The sequence below is a fragment of the Buteo buteo genome, chromosome 4, assembly GCF_964188355.1.
Source record: "Buteo buteo chromosome 4, bButBut1.hap1.1, whole genome shotgun sequence".
Classification (NCBI taxonomy): domain Eukaryota; kingdom Metazoa; phylum Chordata; class Aves; order Accipitriformes; family Accipitridae; genus Buteo; species Buteo buteo.
Genome location: NC_134174.1, coordinates 7,856,329 through 7,881,813, shown reverse-complemented (window position 1 = coordinate 7,881,813; position 25,485 = coordinate 7,856,329). Strand labels below are relative to the sequence as shown.

Genomic DNA, 25,485 nt, shown 5'->3' with positions numbered 1-25,485 from the left:
AAGAAGCGAGCTTGACATTTTTGGAACATTCTCCCCAGAAGCTTAATTCTTCCACCTCTGTGGCATAGCAATCCTGCTGAGCAAACTACACCGAGAAACAGAAGGAAGCTAAAGATACGCTGCTTGAAGCATGTTGTTAAGGTTACAAGGCTTGGGTTTTCCTTTTTTTTTTTTTTTTTTTTCCCTTTTCCCCCCTCCTTCTTTCAAACAAGCCACATCTTGACTCATATGGTCTGATGTGAAAACCCACTCAGCTATTTGATAGTTGGGAAATCTAGATGAGACTGTAAGTTGTTTCAAAGGAAGCCTGTGTGTGCTGTGAACTCTCTCTCACACACACACGCACACACACGAGTTAGCTCTGCACTATGGTAGTACAGACAGCTGTGACTCCGGGTAGGACCCGAAGACTTTTATTCAAAATTCCATATGGATCACTGAGGAGACGCAGTGTGGAAAGGGTAAGCCATGATTTCTTTGTCCTGAATGCATGCCCAGAGGATGAGGAGGGTACCATTTGATAGTAGTTGTCTTCCCCATTAGTAGTCAGAGCTAATAGGGGTTATGTCACTGTGTGTAAAAATTACTATTGGTGTATGCCATGGTGCGTAGAAATTACTATTGGTGCAACCTGTATGGTGATGAATGGGAATTAATACTAGTCAGAGGCTGTGTGATAACACAGGGAAGAAATTGGTTCCAGCAGGAACAATAAGATAACACGCAGCAATTAAAACTAGTTAAAGGCTCTGCAGTAATACTTGGAGGTAATCATTTCTGAAAAGGATCGTTGCTAATAATCAATACTCGTTGAGACAGTGTGGTGGCATACGGCAGCACTGACCTGTAGCAGTGGGGAGTAAATAATAATGCCAAATAATGAATACCAGCAGAAAGCCCAGGGTGATGTGGAAGGGCTCTGTATAAGTGAACATAGATGCAGATGCCCGTTAGTGTCTGTCCCAGCGGAGATGTATAGCGAGCAGGGGCTGCACAGTGCGATACGGGCTATACAGTGCACGACGCGTTGCTCTGGTCGGTGCCAGCCAACGTGACACTGCGGGGCCCCTGGCTAGCCAAAACGACGCTGTTGCTTTCTTGCTGCTGCAGGCATAGCAGGGGGGGCCCGGGGAAGCTGTAATTATGTCATTAATTTCCTGAAAGCGTGTCGCCTTAGCGGCAGCGCCCAAGGGACTGAGGGGGGTCCCATCACTTTGAAGGACTGACGGAGAGGCAGTGGCTGGGACACGGGTCTCAGCTCAGGGAGGGATGCTCACCTGCGGAGTGCACGGCCCCCGAGGGGACGGGGACACCTTGCACGCCCCCTCTGCTTGTCACTGCTGATATCCCCCGAAACGGCGCTCGGCTCAAGGGAATGGGGATGGTCTGCGCACCCCCGGCCGCGGGGAGTTTGGGCAAGGTGCCCCAGGAGCGGGCAAGGGGTGCTGCACCCACTGGTCCGTGGCTGGTGGCATATGTAGAAGCTCTGCAAGCCCAGAGCGGCTCAGAGCTGCTCCACGCAGGACTGAGGGAAACCTTTGCTCGAGGCATCTGTTTTGCTGAAAAGCAGTTTTGCGGCAGCTGAAGCCACCTGTGAGTTTACTTCGAGTCTGTTGCATGTGTCACTCAAAAAAAATAATCTGGTTTTGGACATTTCAAACCAATTTTTTTCCCCCAAGTTTTCTTTCAAACAGAGTGTAATTTCATTTGGAAGAATGCCTTCATTTTTTTTAAGGGATATGAAAAAATATCAAAAACTAAATGCAGATCAAAAACTGTTTCAGTTAAACACAAAGCCTTTTTTTTTGTTGTTTTTCTTCCATCTCCATTTGGCAGAAGGAGAAGCAGAATAACTTTGTGTCAACCTGAAACATATTTTCTTTGCCTTTCCAGTCCGTCAAGCAAACCAAAGATAATCAATTATTCACACAGCTTTGGTCTACTATTGTTTGATTGTTGTTTGTCGCTTTGGAGCACGTTCAGAAATGTCCCTCCTGGTAAATTTGGACTTTGCGGTTCAAGATACCGGTTCTGAGAGGGGCCCAGGGCAGGCAGTCCTGCCCGCAGCCTTAACCTGCCTTGGGGACAGGTTTTATTTGTGTCCCCTGTAGAGTGCCCAGCACTGCTGTAACATCGGAGAGGGTTCCCCCCGCTCCGGAGAGGCACTGGTGTTCCTGACCCACATCACAGGAGGTGGGTCGGCGTCTGGTGGCTTTGCAGCTTCTTTTGCAAGCGTGGGGAGGCAGAGAGACTGGTCTCTCCTTCGAAGGCAAATTCCCGCAAGGTGGCAGGTGATTTTTCAGCCAGAGCAAGCTCTTAGCCGCCGCGGGGCCACCATCTTCCGCTGCTGCTGGCCACGGCAGGTCTGTCCCCGTCTGGAAGGGCTCATGCTTTCACACAGACCATACCTGAGACCGGTGAGCCCAGAGACAAGTCACGTAGCAGTGCGGAAAATGGGAGACCACTCTCCTCCGTGCACGCACGCATCCCCTTTGGAAACGTGCTATCCATACTGACCTGCCTGAGCAATCCCTGCCCGAGTCTTTGCTTTGCTGTGTGCGTTAGTCCGTGTGATGGAGAGGTGTAAAAAACAGCAATGCTCTCACAGGGTGTTTGCAGGAGGTAACCCCATGGTGGGGAACAAGGGAGAGCATGGAAATACCTGCAGAAGAAGGTGTCAGAGAAGGTTGGTATTTATATGGGAGGCAAGAACGGATGCATAAGGACGACCAGCGCTGCAGGGGACTTGGCAGTGTGTACACACTTAACAGCTCCACGCACAGGCCAAGTGACTGGCCGCTGTCGGGGGGAGTGTGTTGTTTTATTTTCACTCACAGTTTATTTCTCTCCTTCCCACTTCTTGACCTAAGGTTGGTCTGGGTTAGGCTTCTTGTCAGGCAAATCCTGGAGCCTTGCTGTAAGGGTTGCCACGGGATTTGGTAGGATGGTTTTTGCAACCAGCTCTTTTTTGTCCTAAATCTCTGTCCTTGCCTTATTCTCTCCGCCTCATCACAGAGCTGCCCCATGAGGTTGTGTTTAACCTGGCTGAAGCATACATCATGTTCTCTCTCCCTGGAGTCCCCCATCACCTAGAGGTGGCAGGGCAGATAGCCTGCACTTGGGGTCCTGAAGCCACACAGAAGCTGTGTTTCTAAGCTTAGAGTCCACAAAATCCCACTGCAGCAGTGAAAGAGCCCGAATATGGCCCCGAGTGAGCAAGTTTCACATGTAAAGCCTGAGATGTGAGAGATGTGTACAATGTGTGGCATGCACCAGACAGAAGAGATGGCTTTGTGAAGGCTTTTACAAGTCCAAATAAAAAAGGGCAGTGCTAAATATTAGTAAGTATGGCCCAGAGACCACCAAACATGTCAGCTGAGGCAGAATTAAGTTTTGTGCCATGGGGCACACCAGCAGCCAGTGTCAGGACTGAGACATGAGCTGGGTTCATCTAAGTCAATGCTGATGTCTATGAGAGATGTCCATCCTGGCCAGCACCTCGGGCTACCTTTGGGACCACTGCAGAGACAGTCAAAATACTCTGCAGGGGTTGCAGAGGTGGTCCCTTGAACACCCATGTTTGGCTGAATGAATAACTCTTTGAAGCCCAGCCAGCTCTCCTTTAGCCAGCATATACAGGGACACCTTGGTCAGAAGAGCACCCCCTCAAACCAGGAGACATGAATCCCATCCCTAACACAGTATTTCTCCACACAGAGTCCTCCCCACCAGATCTTCCTTCTCTGGGTCTCCTTTCCCCACCAGTAAACATGCACGTTAAATATGTAGTCCTTTCTCCCTTTGCATTATTAATGTGAGACGGTTTATGCCTGCGAGCTATCTTTATTATATCCATGTGCTGCGGATGCGTGTGAGAGGAAGATGAATAGAGTCCTGCTAATGTCTAACAAATGCCCAGCACCATTCAGAGATCTCTTTCTGCTGTTGCAAGGCTCTGGTAAAGAGGAACACATACTTGCTCCTTCTCTCAAGACCTCACTGGCTATTTTCCAGCCACGGGAATGTTTCTCACCACAAACACAAGGCATTGTTTTTTTGAGTTAGAAAGCCTAGAAAAAACCATGCAGCTTTCCTGTATTAAAAAAGAACAAGTCTGGCCTCTCTTCTGCCTGCAAGGCTCAAAGGATTGTGCTACAGATGCTGTGTAAAAAGGAAGGCCATCTCCAGACTAAATGAAGTGCTGTAAGAAACAAATCAAGCTGGGAGAGATATGGCTGGAAAAGCCATTTTAAATTAGGTCTTGCAGTTTGCGCCCCAGCTTTAGGTCCCAGCTCTCAGCTATGGTAAATTAAAGGCCCTGTGCCCAGTTGTGTCAGTGGATGTTTGCAGCTCAACAGGATTTTAGTCCAGATTGCTTTTTTATTTCTTGTGCCTCCAAAGAAGATAAGCTAAGATTAAAAATGCGGCCAGAGCCCCAAGCCAGAACTCCACTGTCCATTACACAAGTGTAAACCTACATGGGCACAGACCTGGGACTGGTATTTACCTACGACACTTCCTCTCTGAATGGATATCCATGAACACTCATTCATATCATGACTTTAAAACACACCAGGCAGAGATAAATCCGTAAATGGATATTTATTGCCATAGAAAACAGATGGCAGAAGACAAAGCTCCCATGTTCTTATCCCAAGCTGCAAGCACGTTAAGAATGCGGCAGGAAACGTCATTCCTCCTATAAATAAATTTCTCTTGAGAAGAGAGAACCCAGGGCTGAAAAAAAAATCAGTCTTTCTGCTCTGCAGGCCAAGTCTGAGGCAGGTTTTCCCACGCTATTCTGCAGCTCATGGTGACCTTTGCTTTTGGCAAGAGAGAAGATTGCCTTCGAGCAAACCCGGCAAAGGAGTTCGGGTATGTCTTGCTGCTATACAAATCTACCAGCGCTTTTACTACCCTGAGTTATCGATTTTCTTTTTCTACTAGACAAAGCATAATTCAGCATTTGGCTTGTTATTAATCATTTTTCCAGCATGGATTCAAGAGCAAAGTGGTTGGAAACCTCTCACACCAAGGGCTGTTCTGCGGGCTCTAACGGGGTGGAACAAGGCAGATCTTGCGGCATTCACGGCGGAGCAATCCTCATTTGTTAAACCCTCTCATGCGAGCCTCTGTGAGTGATGCTGCGAACACTCGCTCTGACACCACGACTAAGCGAGTGCTTCAAGGGAAGTTGATCTTTCCAGTTCATGCTATTTACTTGCAAACTCTTACACTGGCATGCAGGTCCTGCAGACCTTTGCCTAGCACCTTCGGTGACATTTTTTTGGATGGGCGTCTTACCTTGACAGCATCACTACCGATCTGATAGGCTGCCAAGGTGACAGCAGAGTTACTCAGATACTGTGTATAACAAAAGGACAGTAGATGTTTGAGTGCAGCAGTTGCCCAAGAGAGAAGGGAGACCTTGAAGCAAGGAACTCCTGTTGTCTTAGCTTTTTTCTGGAAGTCACTCAAGTCGCAAGGTGATGAAAACAATATACAAACTTAAAGCGCTGGGAAAAAAAAGCAGCATTTTGCAACACACTTTATTTGAAATTAATTATTCACCAGCCCTATAGATGAATAATTGTGTCCAAAAAAAAAGAATTAATAAGAGGATAAGCTTAAGTAGCAAAACTGTCACCTGTATAATGCTCTGATATAACCAGATGTGACTGCCGAAACATCAATTTTATCTGCTTCATCTAAGCTTTATCTTTTCTGACCTGTTCACAAGTATTTGGGATGAATTGGTTTAATTTGAACTCTACCTAGACAGATAAATGCTTGGCCCACCCTCTCAGGTGTCTGGAAGTTGTAATAATTTGTGACACTTCTAAAAGGTGTAACAAATCAAAACAGACTTTCCTGTGAAATGGATCAGGAGCTGTGCCAGACTTTATCCCCCCAAAATGCATGCAGGTTAACAGTGCAAGAGGTGAGAGCACGGCAGAGGCTAATAGATAGTGACTGGTGAACTCTGCAGACTTCGGAGGCGGGATACTGCTCAAATTGGCTTTCGAATGGTTGGAGCTTAATTGAATTATTGGAAGCTCTCAGGGCCTGGAGACCTCACGAGCAGAGGCTCTGCTGTGAAATTTCCAGTGCTTCAGATTCTTATTTTGATCAGAAAATGAAAAGCTTTTTTCATTACAGTTTGGCATTTGTTGCCTTCGCATTGGCCCGACCCTGGGACAACAAGCGTAGGTCAGGGGATAGAGCAAGGGCAAGCCAGGGGACAGAGGCTGGGAGCCAGAAATGAGCCAAATGTTTTGGATTCGGGTGAAGGGAAGCGGGGGCAGATCATGTGAATCCAGTTATAAAGCTTTGGAGGGGGTGGAAAGGCTCCTGTAGTCCATGGACCCTTTTGGTCTTCCAGCTAATAAGCCTGCTCAAAGGGCTATCTCAGGTAGGTGCTACCATGGCCGGATCCTGCCCCCACCAGCAGCCCAAAGCTCAGGAGTTATCATGGTTTAGCACTGGAGTAGTTTGCTTTGAGGTAGTGCCCTACAGCCCAAAAGGCAGTAACTTACCACCCCTACGGGGAGCTTCCTGGAAGGGCTTTTCCATACAGAGACTGTGTTTCATGCAAGTTTGGCCAGTGATAGATAATGCAGAGTGGTAGCTTGTGTATTTGAAATAATATCTTCCAACCTTCCCCAACCCAAAGACCTAGTCCTAACTCAGCTTCTAGCCAGGACTCACCCCTGGAAGGGCTTAGACATGCCTTCAGCTGGGTTTTAAAGTCCAGGCATAGAAAGCATCTAGACTTTGTCAGTTCATGATCCATAGAAGGGACTGCTTAAATGTTGCTTCAACAATTTACTGAACTAACAGTGTTTTCAGACATCAAGTGCAAAGTACAATACATGCCTTTTACCAGTTCTTAACTTCTTGTTCAATCTTTTCATCCATTTAGATCAGGATGCTGTAAGTGTATGGAAAAAAAACCCCAAAACAAAGCATTGGATGAGCAGCAAACTTAGCCTTCATAGAGCTTTGCCATTTTCACTCTTGAGACATCTTTGGTCCAGACCAGGCACCAACACAAGTCTGGTTAAACACCAGCAGTGACTTTAGTGAAGCTCAGAAGCACTAGGGCCCCCATAACCAGCCTGATAGAAATCGTGAAAGAGTCTGTTCTGACCAGACAGCAATCTATTCTGTAGGTAGTCGCACAGTTTCTGTTTTGCTGATTCAAGAAGTTCAGAAAGTTGGATTTAGATTTCAAACACGTTTCCAAAATTCTGGTCAAACTTTCTGTCTGAGCTTAGCTTATTTCCTGGTGAAGTATACATTATCCTCATTGTCTCAATCGCTTCTAATGGCTTCAAAGAAACGGTGACTTTTCATTCTACCAGCAGATGGATACGAGTGATTCTTATGCTTTAATTTTTTCTTGTTGGGACCAAAGTATCAAACTTTCCAAATTGCACAGGCAAGAAGAGCAATTAGTCTCCACTTCCCAAAGATACCACATGAAAAGCTTTTGAAAAGATAATGGGCTGCAAATGATGCCATTTAGTCACCCGCTCACACTCTACAATCCAGCTGTACTTCTGGAATATATTTAGAAGGTGTAATTAGGGTTGTGCAAGCTTTGAAATAAGTGAGCAAGTTTCTTAACTGAGGTTGAAATTCATTTTAGTTTCCAGCACTCCCTCTATAAAAACCACCAAGTCTTGATGGGGTGAACCATGGATATCTATTTTCTCTCCAGGTTTTGCATCATCATAGATTAGGTAAACTCTATGTGAAACAATAGCTAAGGACCAAAAACCTGCAATTAGTGTTGATGCACTAAGCATCTGCCCTTTGGAGATCTACGTGCAGAACAAGTACCACTTTACTCTTACCATTTTAGTTCAGAATAGAAATCACTGCAAGGGTGAACCAAATCAGCTTTAACTCAAAAGTTTCTGCCACAGGGAGTTTCCACCCTGCCAAATCCCAACAGATGAGTGATGGGATGAGATGTGTTTTGAAGAAACTCATCTAAGCGAGATTAAAGGTAGGGGTTTATGTTTTTATCAGTGTGTATCTCCCATGTCAGCTGCCTTCCCCTTGTACCTTCAGCCAGCCTACATTTACAAGTTAGTCATGCAACTGTAATAATTTTTACTACCTTTTTAGGCCTCTTCAGTAGTCAAAGAAGAGAGAGTAAAGTGTGTCTTCTGGTGACAACTCATCCTAATGTCTTCAAAGACAATTTAGGATGGGATGAATTGCTCTCTGTGTTGACACCCATCTTCCATTAACTGTAGAGGGAACAAAAGCCTTTCCAGTTAGAGGAGATAAACACAGACTGCCATGTCTGCTCTGCATGCTTACTCCTGGAGACCAGACCCAGATGGGGCATCCAGGCTAGCCCAGCTCAGATGTGAACATCCCCACAACAGAGGTCTGACCCACAACTCTGTGTTCACTGGCTCTGCACATGGCCCTGTGAATCTTTGCTTTATTAGCCTAGGGTTTGTCCTGGGAAGCCCTGCACTACCACCTCCGATAGTTGTGGGACTTGTGGGAGGAATTGCCTGTCCTTGGAGGGGAGTTTTAAGGGGGCACGTGGGCTGCAAAAACAGATGGGGTGCACCCCACTTTGGAGAAGTTATAAATCTATTTCACAGCCAGGAAAGCAACCCAGCTCGTTCATGTTGGAACTACTGTATGCTTCTCACAGCTTTTCCTGTGTGGACGATCAGATGAGCAAGGGTTGGCTCTGTGTAGTTGCTCCTTTAGTCAAGGCTTGCAAGTCCAGTGCAAGCCTGAATGCAAACAAAAAGTGTGCCTCTTGCAATACAGTTTATTGATTTTGCAGCAAACTAGGTGGCTACCATTTGCTTTACTGAAAGGTGTCAATGGTGCCATCCTGCTGGTGGCCCTGCTCCTCTAGCTCAGACTGGAAAACTGTAGCGTGACATCAAGACTTTGTTGTCTTTGGAGTCAGAGCTGGGCAGAAGGCTCTGCTTCTTTATTGCTGTGGATCACTAGATCATCACCTAAGTCCCAGCAAAACTAAAATTTGTCACAAGGGTAGCAATACATGCTCTTGTCCACCATATGGATGACCACCAGACGTAGGGCAGGTGCTGAGCAGCAGGGTCCTGGGCTCCAGTCCCCTCTCTGTGTCCTTGAGACCATGTTTGCAGAAAGCAGTCGTTCCATTTTAGAAGTTTCTGTATTTGAGTCTGTTTTGGGGAGCTCATGGTGCTCGCTGTTTCTTTTGGAGACACGTATGTTCAGACAGCCTGAGGGAATGTCTGAACCTGCTCTGAAGGACAGCCCCATGGCCATCTTCTGGGTTAGTCTTCCATGTTTACGTGCTTGCAGGCTGGAGTTAAGGGCACCAGAAGTAGATCATTGAAAATGCATAGTGTAGCTTTATGACCGATGGCTTGATAAAATGCCAGATACCTTACCTGAGTACAGGGATGCTGGGGAGATAGGAAAGGGGCTGGATCCTATATTTGCACCCTCTCCAAATGCCTCTCTTTCATTGCAGAATAGATATAATCTGACAGTCAAAGCAATATGTATCTCATATCAGTTTCTCTGCATAAATGCCTGTATTTACTGCATCTGAAAGAGATGCTGAGATCTGGCTGGGTAACAGCACTGTGAGATGCTCAGGGGAAGAGCACAGGATCAGTGTGCTCCCCCGATCAGTGTGATCCATGAGAAATTACCACTTTTCAAAGAGGAGAATGCCAATGTCTTTTTCCTTCTCCATAGCACTCCAAAAAAGCTCTCCAACATCTTGCTTTTATTAATCCTTTGGCTTTACATTCAGTAGCCACAGTATGTCTCTAACCACAAGGCTTGTCCTGCATGGGTTGTAATATTATCCATGATGATTTGGAGCATCTTAGGAAGCTGAATGAGGATGGCAACAAGTGACTTTCTGTCTTTTAGTCTTCCCTTACTCAATCTTAATGCATCGGCAGACAGTGGGGAGGAGGCAGAGCAAGGTTAAAACCCCACAGGTAATTTGTCCTCATTAAAGTTCCAGATTTTCACAGAAACCCAAGAAAAGCAAGTTGCAAATGTTTCACCGGCTCTCCTTTTCTCAAAGCTGAGCTCAAAGCTGTTACTGTTGCCTGAGGACAGAGCCTGGAGTTCCCAATTTTTGAAAATGCCATCCACAAAAATCTGTCAAGGCTAATATGATGGATGGGCTATTGCAAGAGGGAAGCTTGGCAATCCTAGGTCACAATTCAAAATTATTCCTTGTAATACATCGGGCTTTACATACTACAAAGGCTGCGCAGACATTGATCCTCCCCAGACCTCTGCAAGAACCCAGCCAGTGCTGTCATTCCCACTTGGCAGCCAGGATACTTTCAGGGTAAAAGCCAAGGTGAACTGCCAACACGGTGCAAATCTGGGTGTGTTTGAAGCAGGATCAAACTTCAGGGCTCCCGTTAGCTGGAAGTGCACATCCATATCCCCTTCCTCCCTCTCCAGCATCTCTCCACCCAGCCCTTGCTTGCAAACCACACCAGGGACTGGGAGGAGGCTTTCTTAATTTTCATAATTTCCACTCTGAAATGTTGGAAAGCTTCCTTTTTCCATCCTGGATTTTGCTGTAACGCAGCCATCATGTATCCTCCTGTAAACTTTCAAATGCACCAATAGTGGCAGTTTCCTGCAGATGAAAAAGGGTTCGCTTCAGTTACAGCAAGTGGGAACCTGGCCAGGAAGAGTCATAAAACCAGAGGACGTTGATTTTTAAAAGCACAGTTATGTTAGTGCATTCCAATGCATCCAATCAGTCACCGGAGAGCAGTTAAAGTGGCCTTGGGACCAACCTCCAGCTTCTGGAGGATGGTGTCAGGGGAAAGATAAGCAGGCTGGTGCCAGCGGATGATCTAGTCCCTTTTCCTTACGATCAGTGACGGCAGACTCTGCCGTGCTGGCCAGACTCTGGGTTGCAGCAGCATATTGAAACCTTTTCATTGCTGAGCTTTGTTTTATACTAATCCACAGATGCCGTTATCCACCCTAGACTGGAAGGGAAATTGCTGAAAGATTCAGGACAAGGGTGTAGGCAGCACAAATGCTTTCCTGCAAAGGCCAAGAGATGCTGTGAGGTCTCTGCTTATCCCTTACAGAGCCCAGCGCTGGTGTTTTTTCTGAAGTCAGCACCTTCCCTTCCCCAGGAGTCCTCTATTTAAGGGGCTCAAGAGGAAAGAACCCCAATTTGGAGGGAAGTGATCAAAACACTTCTGAAAGGCAGCACCTTTTAGAGAAATTTCAGGTGGAAACCCACAAATCCAGATACGCTGAATCACTTGAAGATGGATCAGGCATCTTCTGCAGCCCAGGATATGGACCACCATGCTCTTGAACGCAGCCCGTCTCCTGTGAAGTGAGTGCTTTGCCAGGAGAGACTGCAGGGCTGGCTTCAAATTCCTTGGGCACCGACCTCCGAGAAACCCTCCGTTGTTTGTGTTTCGTAACGATTGCCCATGGAGGGGCACAGACCATCTCTCCCTCCCAGTTCCTAGCTGGCGAAGCCAAGAAATACCAGCATGAAACGGTCCACATTCTCTTATCCTGGAATGAACTGACCACGTCCGGTCAGATGGGGACAGAGCCCAGAATACCATCTATGTGGGCTTTTCTTTCCCATGACAGTTTCCCAATCAGAGCTTGAGTAAACATGAGGTCATCACCAATTTATAATTGCTGAGATTTATGTCGCTCCCGATCACATTTTTATAGAAGCAGCAATACGCTTTCATTCTTGCTATTCTGCCCGTATCTTAATCACTCTTCTGACAAAACCAAACACCCTATTTTGAAATCAAACCGATTCATAGAGGGTGTTCCCTGCCAAGGCAGTGATTCTTGTCTGACTGGGCCACTGCCCTGTACAGTGTTGATTTTGGTGGGCTTCAGATATAAAGCTTCCCAAAGACCGTTTCTCTCTATTGCACAGAATAAGAGCCCTATTGTTACAGCTACGATGCCTTTGGGACACATCTCCATTGCTCTCTAGACCAAGGCAGCCACTTAATGGGGCTGTTGTCAGAGCTGGGTACCCTGTTTCATCTCCTTTTCATGATGGAACAGGGTGGTCCCAGGCACTGTACCTGGGGAAGGCGAGGGTGGTGGGATTCTTGCTCTCTGACCCCTCTTTTTGGCTGAGCAATAGCTCGGAGGAGCGTTTATACCAAAGCCTAGGGAAAAGCACCACGATGGAAATGTGCAGTCATTTATGCTCCTCCCGAATCCCGCAATAACCCAAATGAGGTCAATCAGGACCAACTTAGTCCTGAGGCGCCCGGTTCACACAGACCGACATCTCGGCTCTACGAAGGAAGTTTTTCCTGGCTTCGCAAGGTTGTGCCATGGCTTTGTCAATTGATGCCTGTCCCTAACGAGGCTAAACGCCAGCTCCTACCCCTACTGTGAGGGGCCTTCAGAGGTTGTTCTTCGACCCACGTGTCCATGGCTCATTAAGGGCAATGGACCGCGCGCTGCCAATACTCGTCTGTGGAGTGAAGGCAGTCGTGCGGGGACCAAGAACAGCTCGCCGTCCGAAAGAGAGATGGAGTGGGAGCCAAATCAGGGCAACATAACACCGAGAGCCACGAGTGCAGATCAAACTACCTTCAGCCCCTCGGGAGCTTCGTGTCTGGGTAGAGATCACGCTGTCACGGATTTGCATCTGGAGTCGCACGGGGTGTGTGTTGTGTAGGACCTACAGGAGAGGGCATAGCATGGCATTTCAGGCTGACACGGAGGGCCTGGTGGGAACTGCCCAGAAGAAAGGAGGGCAATCTTGCATGTGGTTCAAAGAGAATTGCATGGATAGAATATATGGCCCTAAGCAATGAAGAAGTGAGTTTATTTCAACCACATAAAGCTATTCAACTTGTGAACAACATTAGCTGGGTTTCGATCACTCTTTTTTTCCGAGCTACTGTGGCGCTTGGGCAGAAATTCCAAGTTCATCATTCTCTTAAAAGTTCCTATATTTGTTTTCCTTAGACTTGAGACTTCTTTTAAAAAGGGGGAAAATCTGCCATATCCTTCAGCTGCAAATGATTTAATAGTTCTTGGCTTTGTGTGATCTGAATATTTTCTTGTTCTCTTGCTTTGCAGCTGTGACCTACTTAATTACAAGCAGGAAACAAACCCCAGAATCATTAGACATTCTGCCTGGCTTGAAGAAGGGGAAAAAAATAAAAATCTCGTGTTGTTAAATACTAGGATGTCCTTCTTAATAACAGGAAGCCAAGCTCCAGATAGCAACAGTGAACATATGAATTCTTTGTGCATCAAGATTAGGACAGCAAAGAGCTTATGGGTTTTATTTTTTATGGCATGGACATTTTTGGGGCAGGGGAAATGACAGCCACTTCTAACGGCCAAAATGGGAATGAGTCATCAATTTCTAAATCAAGAGCGTAAATCCTCTTTGTTTTAACTTCTGAACAGCTTCAGTCTGCTGTCCACAGAAATAATGAAGTGACTGACTCGCTGCTTCGATCCAGCAGCTTTCGATCCATTTTCTCCTCTTTTCAGGAGGCATGAGCAAACAAGCTAGACAGTAAGTTTGGATTCCACATTGCAAATCATCAGGTTGGAAGGCAGAGCGTTGGGGAGTTTGATTAACTGCTCTCCACCTCTGCACATGGAGTCTGGGCTACTATTTATACCTCCTGAAACTCAGCACCCCGTCTGGATGTGCTGGTGGGTATGTGGGTGTAATAGTAGCTGTAGAAAATACCCGGAGAAAGGGAAAGGCAGGACTGCCAGCCTCTGTGACTGGCTGTCCCACACAGGCACTTCAGCCCTCTTCTCTCTGTTTATCTGCAGCTCTGGTAGCAGCTCAATAATACAAATCTCTCAATGCACTGTGAGGCAATAGAAGCTGATGTTTGTACAGGGTTTTAAGCCGAGCAGCAACAGAAGTGCAAGTTATCATCTTCTGTCAACTGTGCATGCATTATCACTGTAGATGGCATAGATCCAGCGCTGTCCTACAACACAAATGGAGATTTTCCATTAGCACGAGCCACAGGGGTCTGTGTTTCGGGAGCAAACGGGGTAGAGGTCAGCTCTCATGCTCTACTGAGAAGGTCTAACTGGTCCCAGCTGGGGAGATGTTCTCAGCGTGAAGATCTGCTGCAGTACAGTAATCCCCCGATGTTGACTCCTGAGTTTCCCATCCGCAGATTAATTGTGCTGTGGCAATAGAAACAACCAAACTGCCCCACGTGAGCCAGCCTCAGCGCAGCTGCCGTGAATGAGCGTGCAAGTGTGTCCGTGCACTGCGTTTAGTGGTGTTAACAGCTCAGCATGGCTCGCTCTGGGACCTCTGTACCCCAGAGCCAACACAGCCATCACCTTCCCCCACGGCACCCTCCCTACGTGCGTTTAGCACCGCCTGGATGTATACAGCACTAGTCCCACAGAGAACATATAGATACATAACTAGTCTTCACCTCAGGGAACATTTAGTCACCCATAGTTATGCCCATTTTGATAATCAGTGTAGGATCTTTCAACACAGAGGGTACGCTATTGATCCAAGGTATCTTAAGTATTTCTGCTTTTTGCTGCATAACTCCTGCGGAGTATGACCAGCTGGCTCTCTAGCAGGCTGAACACATATTTACTTTTTAATGTAAAACAGCTCCCCTGAGATTTCATAGCTCCTGACAAGTATCAGTGAATTAATCTTCTGAGGAAAAGGAGACCCATAAAGTTATGTGACTTGTCTAATGTTGCTCAGGAAACTGATGACTTTTCTGGAATAGGACCAGATCCCTCCTCATTTCTACTCTGAAGGTCATATTTGACCTGTTTATATTATATCTTTTCTCTCTGTCCAGTGACAATTGCATCCTAACCAGCAAGACGAGTATTTATTTGTAATGATCATAAGGAACTTCAGAATAAATTAAATATATGGGCTTTAACTTAGGCAGGAACAGGCTTTCCAACCCATAAGCAAGATCAAACATGAGAAAGCTGGACCATTGATTTTTCTAAAATATGTTCCCTTTGCCCTCCTTCTTTTTGATGAAATGCTCAGCTCTTGTCTGTGAACAGAAAGGACTTTGTATTAGTCATTGAACGCAGTGAGTGTTACCACTGGGTCTGAATCAGACAGACTACTTAAATATATCTGCAGGATAAGTTTTAAGAAAAGGTTCTGCTGAAATGGGCCATTTGTGCTGTATGTAGGCTTGTTTTGCATAGGCAGCAAGGCTGCCCTTCATTAAATTATCCATCTTGCCATAGGGCAAAACTGCAGACTGGCTTTTTATGAGCCACCAGATTTGTCCTCTCTCCCAGGCAAACAGTGCCAGTTCAGAGACACCTGCAACGTGAAGCAATGTGTCCTCCAAACCACAGCCAAGGGCATTTCGACAACTTGGCCATCATCTTCTGATAGGGGGGTGGGAAGCCCAAGCTAAATGTATAATTCAAAATGATGTGAACACAGGGGTACTGAGGAACCTCTCATAAAGGGAAATACCTGCTCCAGTCGCCAAAGGAATAAGCAAAAGCTTGAAACAGGAAAAGTGTAACTGAACAAGTGCACGACTCCTTCTGTGAACAGTCAGGTGTGTTCAATCCCCGCTCCGAAACTTAGCGTCCACCTGATGGACACAAACACAGGTTTGTCTCAGGTTCGTATTGCTTCACCCCTGAACCTTGCCAGAGGCTATTTCAGACACAGGTGAATAACATGGAAGGAAAACAGCTCAACTGCTGGATGAGCTTTACATTGTTCCCTGTTCATACCTGCCTCCTAAGCAGGCTGTGATTTTTTTTTCTGTTTTCTTCTGGCCAAAAATAATGTACATTTCTGCACGTAATACCAGAGAGCGGAGTGATGATAAACCTTGTGGTGATGGGCACGTGCAAGAGCGTGCTGCTTTGATTGGACACCCTGGTAACAGGACGTTACAGCCCCAGCGGGATCAGAGTTAATCATAAGCTTGGGTTTCCAAAGTGAATAATCGTATTTAAGATCTCGCCATTCACTTTCTGCGGCTGTTCTGCACTATTTACTTAATACGTTATCCTGACCTACATCCCTTCCCGCAGACTCATTCACCACAGTGTTTGTGGAGAAAGAGGATTGAATAGCAAATCTCTGCACAATCTCTTTCACCTTTCTGCGTAGTAGAAGTGAAAATCACTTTAGCTGGTGGAATATTAGGGACAAGTACAAGCCCAGCTTTATAGGATTCACCTACTTTTAAACCTTGTTAAATCACCAACACAGCTTACTTTAGGAAATGAAATGTGTATGATTTGAGGATATGACACACTCTCCTATGTCAGTCAGTAAAAACCTCTCTAAAGTGAGGACACGTACAGCCTTACACAGAAGGAGCTGCTGTTCGCATAACGATAATACTTAGCACCACCAGAGCACTTTACATTTTCAAAAAGAGCTTTAGTAATGTTATGAACAAGGTGGATGACTGGAATAGTAAATTTTCATTCAGTTATTACTGCGACGCAGCAGTTCATTTCATTATGGAACATTTTAGGCCATATGGACTCTTGAGAACATCTTGAGGAAATTGGCCAGGATTTCTGACTCGTGATGTTCATCCTAAAAAATAACCAGTAGAGAAGTCTTCAGTTTCTTGAATTTTCTCTGCAGGGGGGTTGTAGGGCTGTCAGCGGTGGCAGAGCAGGGGGTGAGGGGTTGAGGCTGGTTTTATCTGTGGTTTTGGTAGCGTGTAGTGGGTGAGAGTTAGAAGGTAACTGAAGTGGTGCAGGCACAGCCATCACATTTGCATGGGGCAGCAGATCTTTGGGGAGATATTTCCAAGTACAATTTCCTGACCTACAGATCCAGAGAGGTGAGCTAGGAGTGTTAGTGCATCCTCTACAAGTCTGCAAAGGTTCAGACATGAAGATTGTCCAGGTCTTGTGGCCCAGCCAGACTGAGGTCATGATCTTTTAGCAATCCAAAGTGATTACAGGGTCAGCAGACCCCTAGTTGATCAAAGCTCTGAGCAGACCCAGTATGGACATCCATACTTTATTTTCACTCTTTTTAAATTCAGGTGAGTTTCCTTTGGCTAGAACATATATGTTGTATAATGTAGCCATCAAAGTCTGAGGATTTGCTTCTTCAACTCAAATGCCATTCCCAGTTCCTTTTAAAACTCTTCCCTCAAGCCTTTCCTTACATCAACAAAGTACAAAACCTGGCAAAGGCACAAGAAATAAAGCCAATAGTATCCGGTCCTTGCACTCTGGGAGGCTGGACACATAGAAACCCTCCATGGTCCCTCCTCGGGTGGCTGCAAGGCCACTTGTCAGGGGAAAGACAGAGAAGCCCAAATGGATCAGCATGAGGGATGAGACCACCTTGGTTGGGGTGGGAATAGGGCACTCAGAGGCTCAGGCTCTCAACTAGATTTGGAAATATTGGCAGAGTTTGTGATTCAGTGCAGTTACGGGAGGAAGGTCAGTTCTGTAAGTCCCCACCAAAGGCCCTGGCTTTGTGTGGGCACACGTGAAGGGAGAGGGGTGGCTCTTTCTCCATGTGTTTGATCACTTGGCAGTGGGTCATCTCTAATTGCTCCCGTCACATCAGCCAAGAAAATGATGTGCTGGAGGAAAGGAGGAAAATGCAACTAGTTAAACATCTCCAAAAAAGTCTCCAACATAAGCAAGAGTGAAGCTGCAACATGAAAGGGAACTTTAAACACGAAGGTCTAACAACATTAATCCTCTTAACATTATAAAGAAATAAAGATCAAAAAGGGCAATGGATTTGAAAAAAGACCTAAAAGACCACATTGGGCCAAAGCTGCAGGGACCTTTGGGTCCATGTGTTGAGCAGAAGCCGGATGTTTCTGGTATGTCTACAGCAAGCTCAAAGGAAACCACCCAGCACGTCTGTCTTTCAACATGCCCAAATACATCCACACCCATTGGGAAGTTGTGGGTAGAGATTTACTCGAGAGCACGCCGGAAAGAGATGCTGAACTCCTCCTTCCAAGGCCAGAATATACAATCTGCCTAAAGGCAAAAACCAAGGACCCGTCCCTCGAGTGATGTGCAGGGTCTGCAGTGAGGAGGAGCTGTCTGCTGGGGTTGGGTTGGGAAGTCCACCCCCAGCCTTCTAGCCTCGGTGACAGCCCCGTGAAACAACACAGCAGCCCACAGAGTTTGGGGGGGGGGTTTCTTTTTTTTCATGGGAAGTAAGGAGCTATTTTTGTACCCTAGTAACAGCCTTTGGACTGTCAGTAAAACGTGGGAGGTTTCATAGTAAATGTTTTGCCTGACATTTTCTCAGAAACAGTGGGAAATAATCAGTGCATAATTAGAGAGGCTGTGTTGAAAAGACCTGCAAATGTCTATAGATCTATGTAGAGTGCAAAGGGCTTTTTTTTTTTCCCTAATTGACCTAGTGAAGGTGAAGTTCAGCATGTTTTAGGGAAATGTAGGGTGATTTTACAGAAATTACTCAAAGTGTGCACCCGCAGAAGAGCCATGGTGCTGATTCTCAGTAATTTTTTCTCCTCTCTTCGGCCAGTCCCTGTAGCAATGATCTCTTCTGGCCTTTTTGGATAAGCAAGAGCACCTTCTGTGGTGTCTCCCTGGAAAAGAGCACCTTTGGTTGTGTATCCCTTGGCTCTGGAGGGGAAAGTCTGTCTTTGCCTGAGAAACGTCCGTGGCTGCAATTCCCTTGGAAGCTGCAAGGTGGGATGGGTAATCTGTATTCAGGCAGCTTTTACCCCCTCAAAAAATAGTATGTTTCTAATCAGCAGGAAAACCTCTGCAGGAAACCAAACAATCTGCTCTAATCATGAAGGTAAATCTACACACTGAAATGCTCACTGGGCCTCCTATAGACTCAAGTGACTCCTAAGAAGACTGCTCCAGCCTATCAGTTAAATAAATACGTAGGGGAACTGTTTTCAGAAAGTCTGATTATGTCATCAGCCGAGTGAAAAGGCTCCTTCAGAGCTGCCCTCATCTGTTGAGTAATTACCAAGTTGGGACGGGGGGCTGAAAGTCTCCTTTCGAGCATACAGAAAGACGAGATGCACATGTGGAGTAGCTAATTTTAAAACTACGGCGTATCCTCCATTTCCCCTCCTCTCCCCCTTTGCAGAATACCAAAGGGGTTAGGTCACATCCCAGAGCAATCACTTGCTATGGTTTCTTTTCCCCCCTCTGTTTTCCTTTATCAAACACATTTCTTTCTTTTCTTCTATTGTGCTCCCAGGCAGAGATCTTATATACCAGGCTGTAGCCTGGAGAAAATATTGTCTAGTCAAGTTAAATAAAAAAAATACCCTTCCTCCAAATGAGGCTTTATAATGGAGATATTTCTGGGCCCTTGTCTACATAGCTTCTAACAGAGGCATGTTACCTAGTTTACAGGCAGGCAAAGAAATCACCGAGAGATGACGAACATAGGGAGACTAGCAGCAAAGGGTGGACGCTAAGCAAACCAATAGGCAGGATGAGAGAGAGGAGGACAGAAAACCACACTTTGCAGAATGAATAGCTTCTAACAAGTTTGAAGGAAATATTACTATGATTTTATTACCATATGTTATGATGCCACTCTAAAAATGGTCTCCTGAAGAAGCAATTAGGCTGAGAACATGAATTTTGCAGCTGTATTTTCCTGGCCCTCCACCTGCCCTGTCAATGAGCTGATGAGCATCCTTGTGCCATTATCGTGACGCACTGCTCTCTTCATGCCCTCCAGTCCTCAAAGATCAAGTTATAGATGGGGTCAGGGTGGGACAGACCTGCCGAAAACCAACCAGCAATGAATAGCCCTTCTCCTTGCTCATCCAGGGCATTAAATCAGAGAAGACGTCAAGGCTTTTGGGAAAGGGCGGCTTCTCAGCTCTGCTAAACCAGCAGCTTTAGGGGCTCAGTGCTTGCAGGTCCATCATGTTTTCAGCTCAAAGTGGGGGTGTCTTGTCTACCCCTCTAAAAAGTACCTCCTTGGAAATGCCTCCGTGTAGGCACTCCCCAGCTGACTCCCATCTGCTCCCTTCAAGTCCTGCTGCCTTTTTGTGCACATTCCTCTGAAGGGAGAGTTAAAATGAGTGAAAAATAGCACTGACAGGCAGCTGTCTCCAAGGGCGCTGGTTTGCGCTCTGCCTTTGGTAAAAATACCTCCACCTCAGTTTCTCCACCTGGTTATTAAACTTTAGCCCATAGGTAGAGGGAGCACTCATAGGATTTAGTCAGAAATCTGTTGCAATTTAACTGCATGGATTTTGTGGTGATTTAACTGAACTGCAAACCCCTTGTGTTGATAAAGTATTTTTACCCTCACCAGACCAGTTCCCTCAGCCCACCTCATCATAGATGTTGACAGCATTGGAGTCTCCACCCAGACGAGCTGCTCCTGGGGGGAAACGGGCAGGGAACTGATCTGTTCTCAGCACTTATTTTGGGAAGGGACGCTAGAAGTGAGTATTTGCTAAAAAGGGTGTTTTGGCATCCAGCTCAGATGGAGAGAACTGTATTGCATTCTGCTGTGCTTGTTCAGATGAGACCCACCCTTATGAATGCAAGCTCACCAAAGGTTACAAATATGTCCACACCAGCTGAATCAGACTGATTTTAAATGGCCATTGTTTAAATCCGTACAACTTTCCAAGATATTACCCCTTGGGTAAATAAGGTGCTTTGCAAACTGTTGCGTAAGTCTCATATAAAGATTAAGTCCCCTTTGGAGTCCAAAACATATAAAGGCTCCAGAACAGACAGTTGGGTGGAAAAAAGGCTGGAGTGTAACTGTGCGATGGCTAGTCAACACACGAAACAAAAGGATGAAATGTGGCAAAGCTGTCTTCTCAGATGTTCTTCGGGAGTGTTTGAAAGAGTTAAGCCCAATACTGGAATGTCTTGGGAATGTTGGCAGAGGGAGAGCGAGCGGCTTTTTTCCTCCCTCTGGATGGAGTCCCAGGACTGAGCTTGCAAAGTGATGACTTTGGATCCGAGTTTGCTTCTTGGTTCTGCAGCGGAGAGCTGGGAAGTCATGCAGCGTAACCAAGAAGCCCTTTGCGAGGGATGTACAGTTGCCTTCCTAAGTCAGGAGAGGTATTTTTACCTCTTCCCTGCTCATCCCTGGGTGCAGCAGAACTCGCTTTGAGAAGATACGCGGAGGGAGAAACCACATCCTGAAGGGCGTGTGCGAAGGCAGAAAGACACATCCCCAAACAGTTTATTTTGGCTGCTGGTTTTTGTTGTCGGGTTTGGTTTGGTGGTTTGGGGTTTTTTTCCTTCCTTTTCCTTCTCCTTCTTTGATGGAAATTGCAGTGACTTTTTAACCTTGCAGTTCGTAAGGCGCCTTGGGATTAGCTGATTGCCTCCGAGCAGGGAGTCCGGGGTGTTTCACGCGGTGAGCTGGCATGGCTGCTGTGCTCTTTGGCTTTGAGGATCTGCTCTACAGCTGGGACAGCCTGGTGTGGAGCCTGACGTCCCGGGCTCTGAGGACTTGCCGCTTTGGAAACCTGAGGGTCCTGCAGCTCATGCTGAAGCCATGGTGCATTTCCAGAGCCGTTTATCAGGTAGGGTTACAAAACACCAGGCCAGACCCTCAAACCCCGGTGCTGCAGAGGGGAAACCCCCCGGGGAGTCACACAGGGTCCTGTCGTGTTCCTACCAACCGCTTTGGGTCCCACCAGAGGCGGTGGGACAGAGGAGACACCATGGGCAGGGGAGGTGTGGGAGGAGAAACTCAGGTTTTTGAAGATGGTGGCGGGGTCTCCGTTGGCTGAACACAGGTCCAAACTCTCCTTCCCGCAGAGCAGAGGGGAATAAGTGAATGCAAATTTAGAGTCACTCTGCTATATCCCTTTTCCTTGAGCTTTATACTCATAAGTACAGCCAGCCTTAGCTGTGCTGCATCCTCAAGCTGTCCCTGCAGCTGCACAAGAGTAATTTATTTCCTACCCAGAGGAAAGGATGCCTAAAGAAACCTAACCTGTGGAAAATGGGCAAACACGATGGGTTTTAAACTGCAGTAGCACTAGTTATCCCTACTTGACTCGTGCAAACCCTTCTGACTGCTTAGTCTTGCAAAGTCCGAGGCATCTGATTGTCTAAAGCTTTTGTTTTACTTGGTGTGTGTTTTATGTGCTATAGAGAGGTTTGGGGCTTGGTTGATTGGCTTCTCTGTAGAGTTACGCTAATTGCTTGCAGCTTGAGGTGTAACAATACAGCTCTAATAAATGGTGTGTTTCTGAGACTGGCTAAATTGGGTTAAATAAACTGAACATCACAGTGAAGGCACCAGAACTGGATGCCACTTTGAATAGCAACTCATTTCAGTCCATAGGTGAGTCCAGGTTGAAATGACGCTCTAAACCAAACAGTATCCAGCTTGTCTGCTTTTTTAATCAGCCTTAGGCAACTGAGGCTAGACATTTATTCTGCTGCAGGGACAAACCCCTTACAACGTTTATCAACTTCACAGATTTGGCTAAAGCCAGACTCTGGATTGACTGATGGATATTTGCATTTGGAAAAGGCATTTTCTGCTACTCCCATTTGCTTGCTATTTTGCTTTTCCTGTGCTTTGGAAGTCTCCATGTGTGAAGCCAAGTTATACAGAAGCAGCCAGATTAAAAGCCTGTAGAAATTGTGTGTGTTGCTTAGAGGGAGACCAGGGCAAGGCTCTCAGTAATTTCAGCAAACTTTGAACCAGCTTCAAATCATGCTCTGGTTTCAGCAGACTTCAGGAATAGATTTTATGGCCTTCTTTGGAGTTCAGCAGGCATGGGCAGCATGTTTATTTTAAGTATTTGCTTGTTCTAGAAGATGCCTGCAGCCAACAATTGCATTACCCAGAAGGACCCCTCTGCCCACTGATTGCCCCAGCACATGGCTTTGAAACCCCCATGAGACATCCCACAGTGATGGCCCCAAGTGAACCAGGCTGCCCTCCCTGGGCTGTCCTTGGTCTTGGCCAGTGTGAATCAGCAGGTCGGTCTGTGCAGAGGCTGCCTGCGGTGTGGGGCTGCCCCATCTCTCTCTGCAGCTTGTTTTAGGAGCCGGGAGCTGAAGCCAATTAGCTCACGTGGGCCTGGGAAAGGGGAGGGGGAAGCAAGACGGCTCAGTGCTGAACACCTTTTTACCCTCCACCTGTGTAAAACCATCCGCAAAAACTACGGAGTTAGTTTTTAGATGTGTCCAGATTATGATTACGAGTAACCTATCCCAGCCTATGCACTGTGCATCAGGTACTGCCTGGGGTAACTTAACTCCCGGGATTGGTGGGCTTTTAACAGATTTACTCTGTTGCAAGCACTGAGCACATGCACAAGTGCACTTTTTCCTTTATAACATGCACACATCTTCAGCCATCCCCCATGGCATTATATCACGTTCCTGGCATGTTTTCCCCCTTTGCTAGAGTCACCAGAGATATAGGACCAGCAAAGGTGCCTCCCTTCCCATCCAAGCAAGCATCGACGCAGCCTGACACTGACAGGGCAGGGTGGACTTGAATAGTTGTCCGCTTCTCAGACAGAATCAGTGAACATCTGCAAAAGCTCAGTAAAACCACGTCACTTTATTTGTCAATGCCCATGAGCTTCCAGTTCTTTGGAGAGGACCCAAAATGGTGGGTCAGGTACCAGGAGAGTTGCTGCTGGGTGGAGGTTTGTTTGGGAAAGGCATCTCATAGCTCATCGCCGCAAAGAGCCAACAGCAGCGGTATTATTAGTGGCCAGCACAAGCCGATAGCTAACTCTACACTTATGTATATTAATTCTAATAGCATTTCCTCCGGTAGCCAGCATCCTCCAATTTAAACGCTGATGGGGTATTTTAGTAGAATATTGCTTGGACAGAAAGCTTGACAGTTTAATCACTTCCCAGAGACAGAGACTTCTTCCACTGTTTATTATTTAGATGAGAAAATAAAAGTTTGACCATGCTAGTTTTTGTTGCTGCTATATATTAAACCCTGTTGCTACTGCATCTTGAGAGCAAAGCAGTTCAGCTGTAGGACCTCTGCATGGTGCCAGAACCAAAAAAGCCCTAAAAAGAAACTTTAGTCAACTTTGTAAAATTAAGCAAAACTTTTCATACTCCAAAAAGTATGCTTTATGCTTTTTTTTCTTTGAGTTAATCACATCTTAGTGCATCTGTGCTTCTGGAGCAATTTGCTGGCTCATCCTTGCTGAGACTGACTTGGGGGTACCACAGCAGTGTACCACACGGCCAGGTTCTTGGCTGAGCAGGACCCACACTGCTGTGAACACATCACTGGGGAGGACTCAGGTCCTCCTTCACACCACCAACCAAGACCATGACTGCTCTTGTATGACACTGACTCGGAGAATTCTTTTGTATCCTTTCCCTACACTGTTGTCTCCACCACACAACCCCTGGAAAACATCCATGGGTTTGGTAATTCCCTTCTACTGTCGCATCTACAAAATATATAATAACAAAGTAATACTGTACAGAGGGTACGGTCCAGATTTACTGCCAATGCAACAGGCAAGGGGTTCTTGAAAAGAAAAGGAGCTGCAGACATCTACATAATCAGTGTAATTACCCTTATTTCTGACAACTGAGACTTTGCTTTCTTGGCTCTCAGGAAATCAGTGGCAATGCATTAGCAGAATTAGATGGAATAACAATTTTGGGGTAATGCTGGCTGTGGTGGTCAGGATGGGATCCCAACCGCTTGAGATTTCAGTCTTCAATTCCAATCTGACACAGCAATCAGAAGTCTGGACTTTCTCAGACTGCACTCTGAGCAGTAGTTGTTATAAAATAGGTTAAAACAATCAAAAATTGTTCCTTCGTTCTTGGTCTCCGGACTGGGTTTGACTCAGAGATGCAGAGTAACTCCATTTCTCACTGTCTTTAAGGGATGCTGTGGTACTCGGGACATCTGAGAACTAGAGACTTTTGGTACCCTGAAGCGAGGTACCATCATCTGTCTCAGACTGCATTTCTCTCCCAGGCAAGTAAATCCTCCTGCAAGTCTGCTGCGATTCCCAGGGATAAATTTGCACAGTCTGAACAAACCACTTGCCTTGCGCTGTTTTCAGTGGGGCTAATATTCATCAGTTGCTATATTTTAATTGTGATGAACACTGGCTATATTTTAATTGTGTTTTGTGATCCACCATGTGGCTTTCTGACTGCATGATCGAAGAAATGCATTTGAAAAAGGAGATTAGCAAATAATAAACTTCCAGTCGAGGCTTTCAGACAGGCAGTTATGAGAGATGCCACAGAGCTGTCGGATGTATTTTTACCAATGCCCAGAAGATGTCTGACTGCTCTGACCTACTAAAAAAATGTCCCTGTGAACTAACACAGTGCCTGCTTTTGCAGAAATACTCACATTTCAAGAAGTGCTGGGGGAGGGCTGGTTTATTATGGGATAGGCAGTCAGTTCTGCATTTTAACATCCTGAAGATATTTCACTATTTATTTAATCTCCAAATCCATCAACAAATGTTTTAGTTTCCCGGCTATGTCTGTGCA

The 25,485-nt window shown here is 46.2% G+C and overlaps 1 protein-coding gene across 4 annotated transcripts in view; it reads left to right on the top strand.

The window, feature by feature from the left end:
• FRMD4A (FERM domain containing 4A) overlaps positions 1–25,485 on the top strand; it is a 289,877-nt gene that overhangs the window by 78,623 nt on the left and 185,769 nt on the right. For 2 of the 4 annotated variants that reach the window (XM_075024702.1, XM_075024705.1), the window contains exon 1: positions 21,006–21,542. The exons of the other annotated variants lie outside the window; for them this stretch is intronic. In XM_075024702.1, coding sequence (XP_074880803.1) covers positions 21,384–21,542 — 159 coding nt within the window. In that variant the 5' untranslated portion in view covers positions 21,006–21,383. Of the gene's footprint in view, positions 1–21,005; positions 21,543–25,485 lie in introns of those variants that run through there. 4 annotated transcript variants of the gene reach the window in all.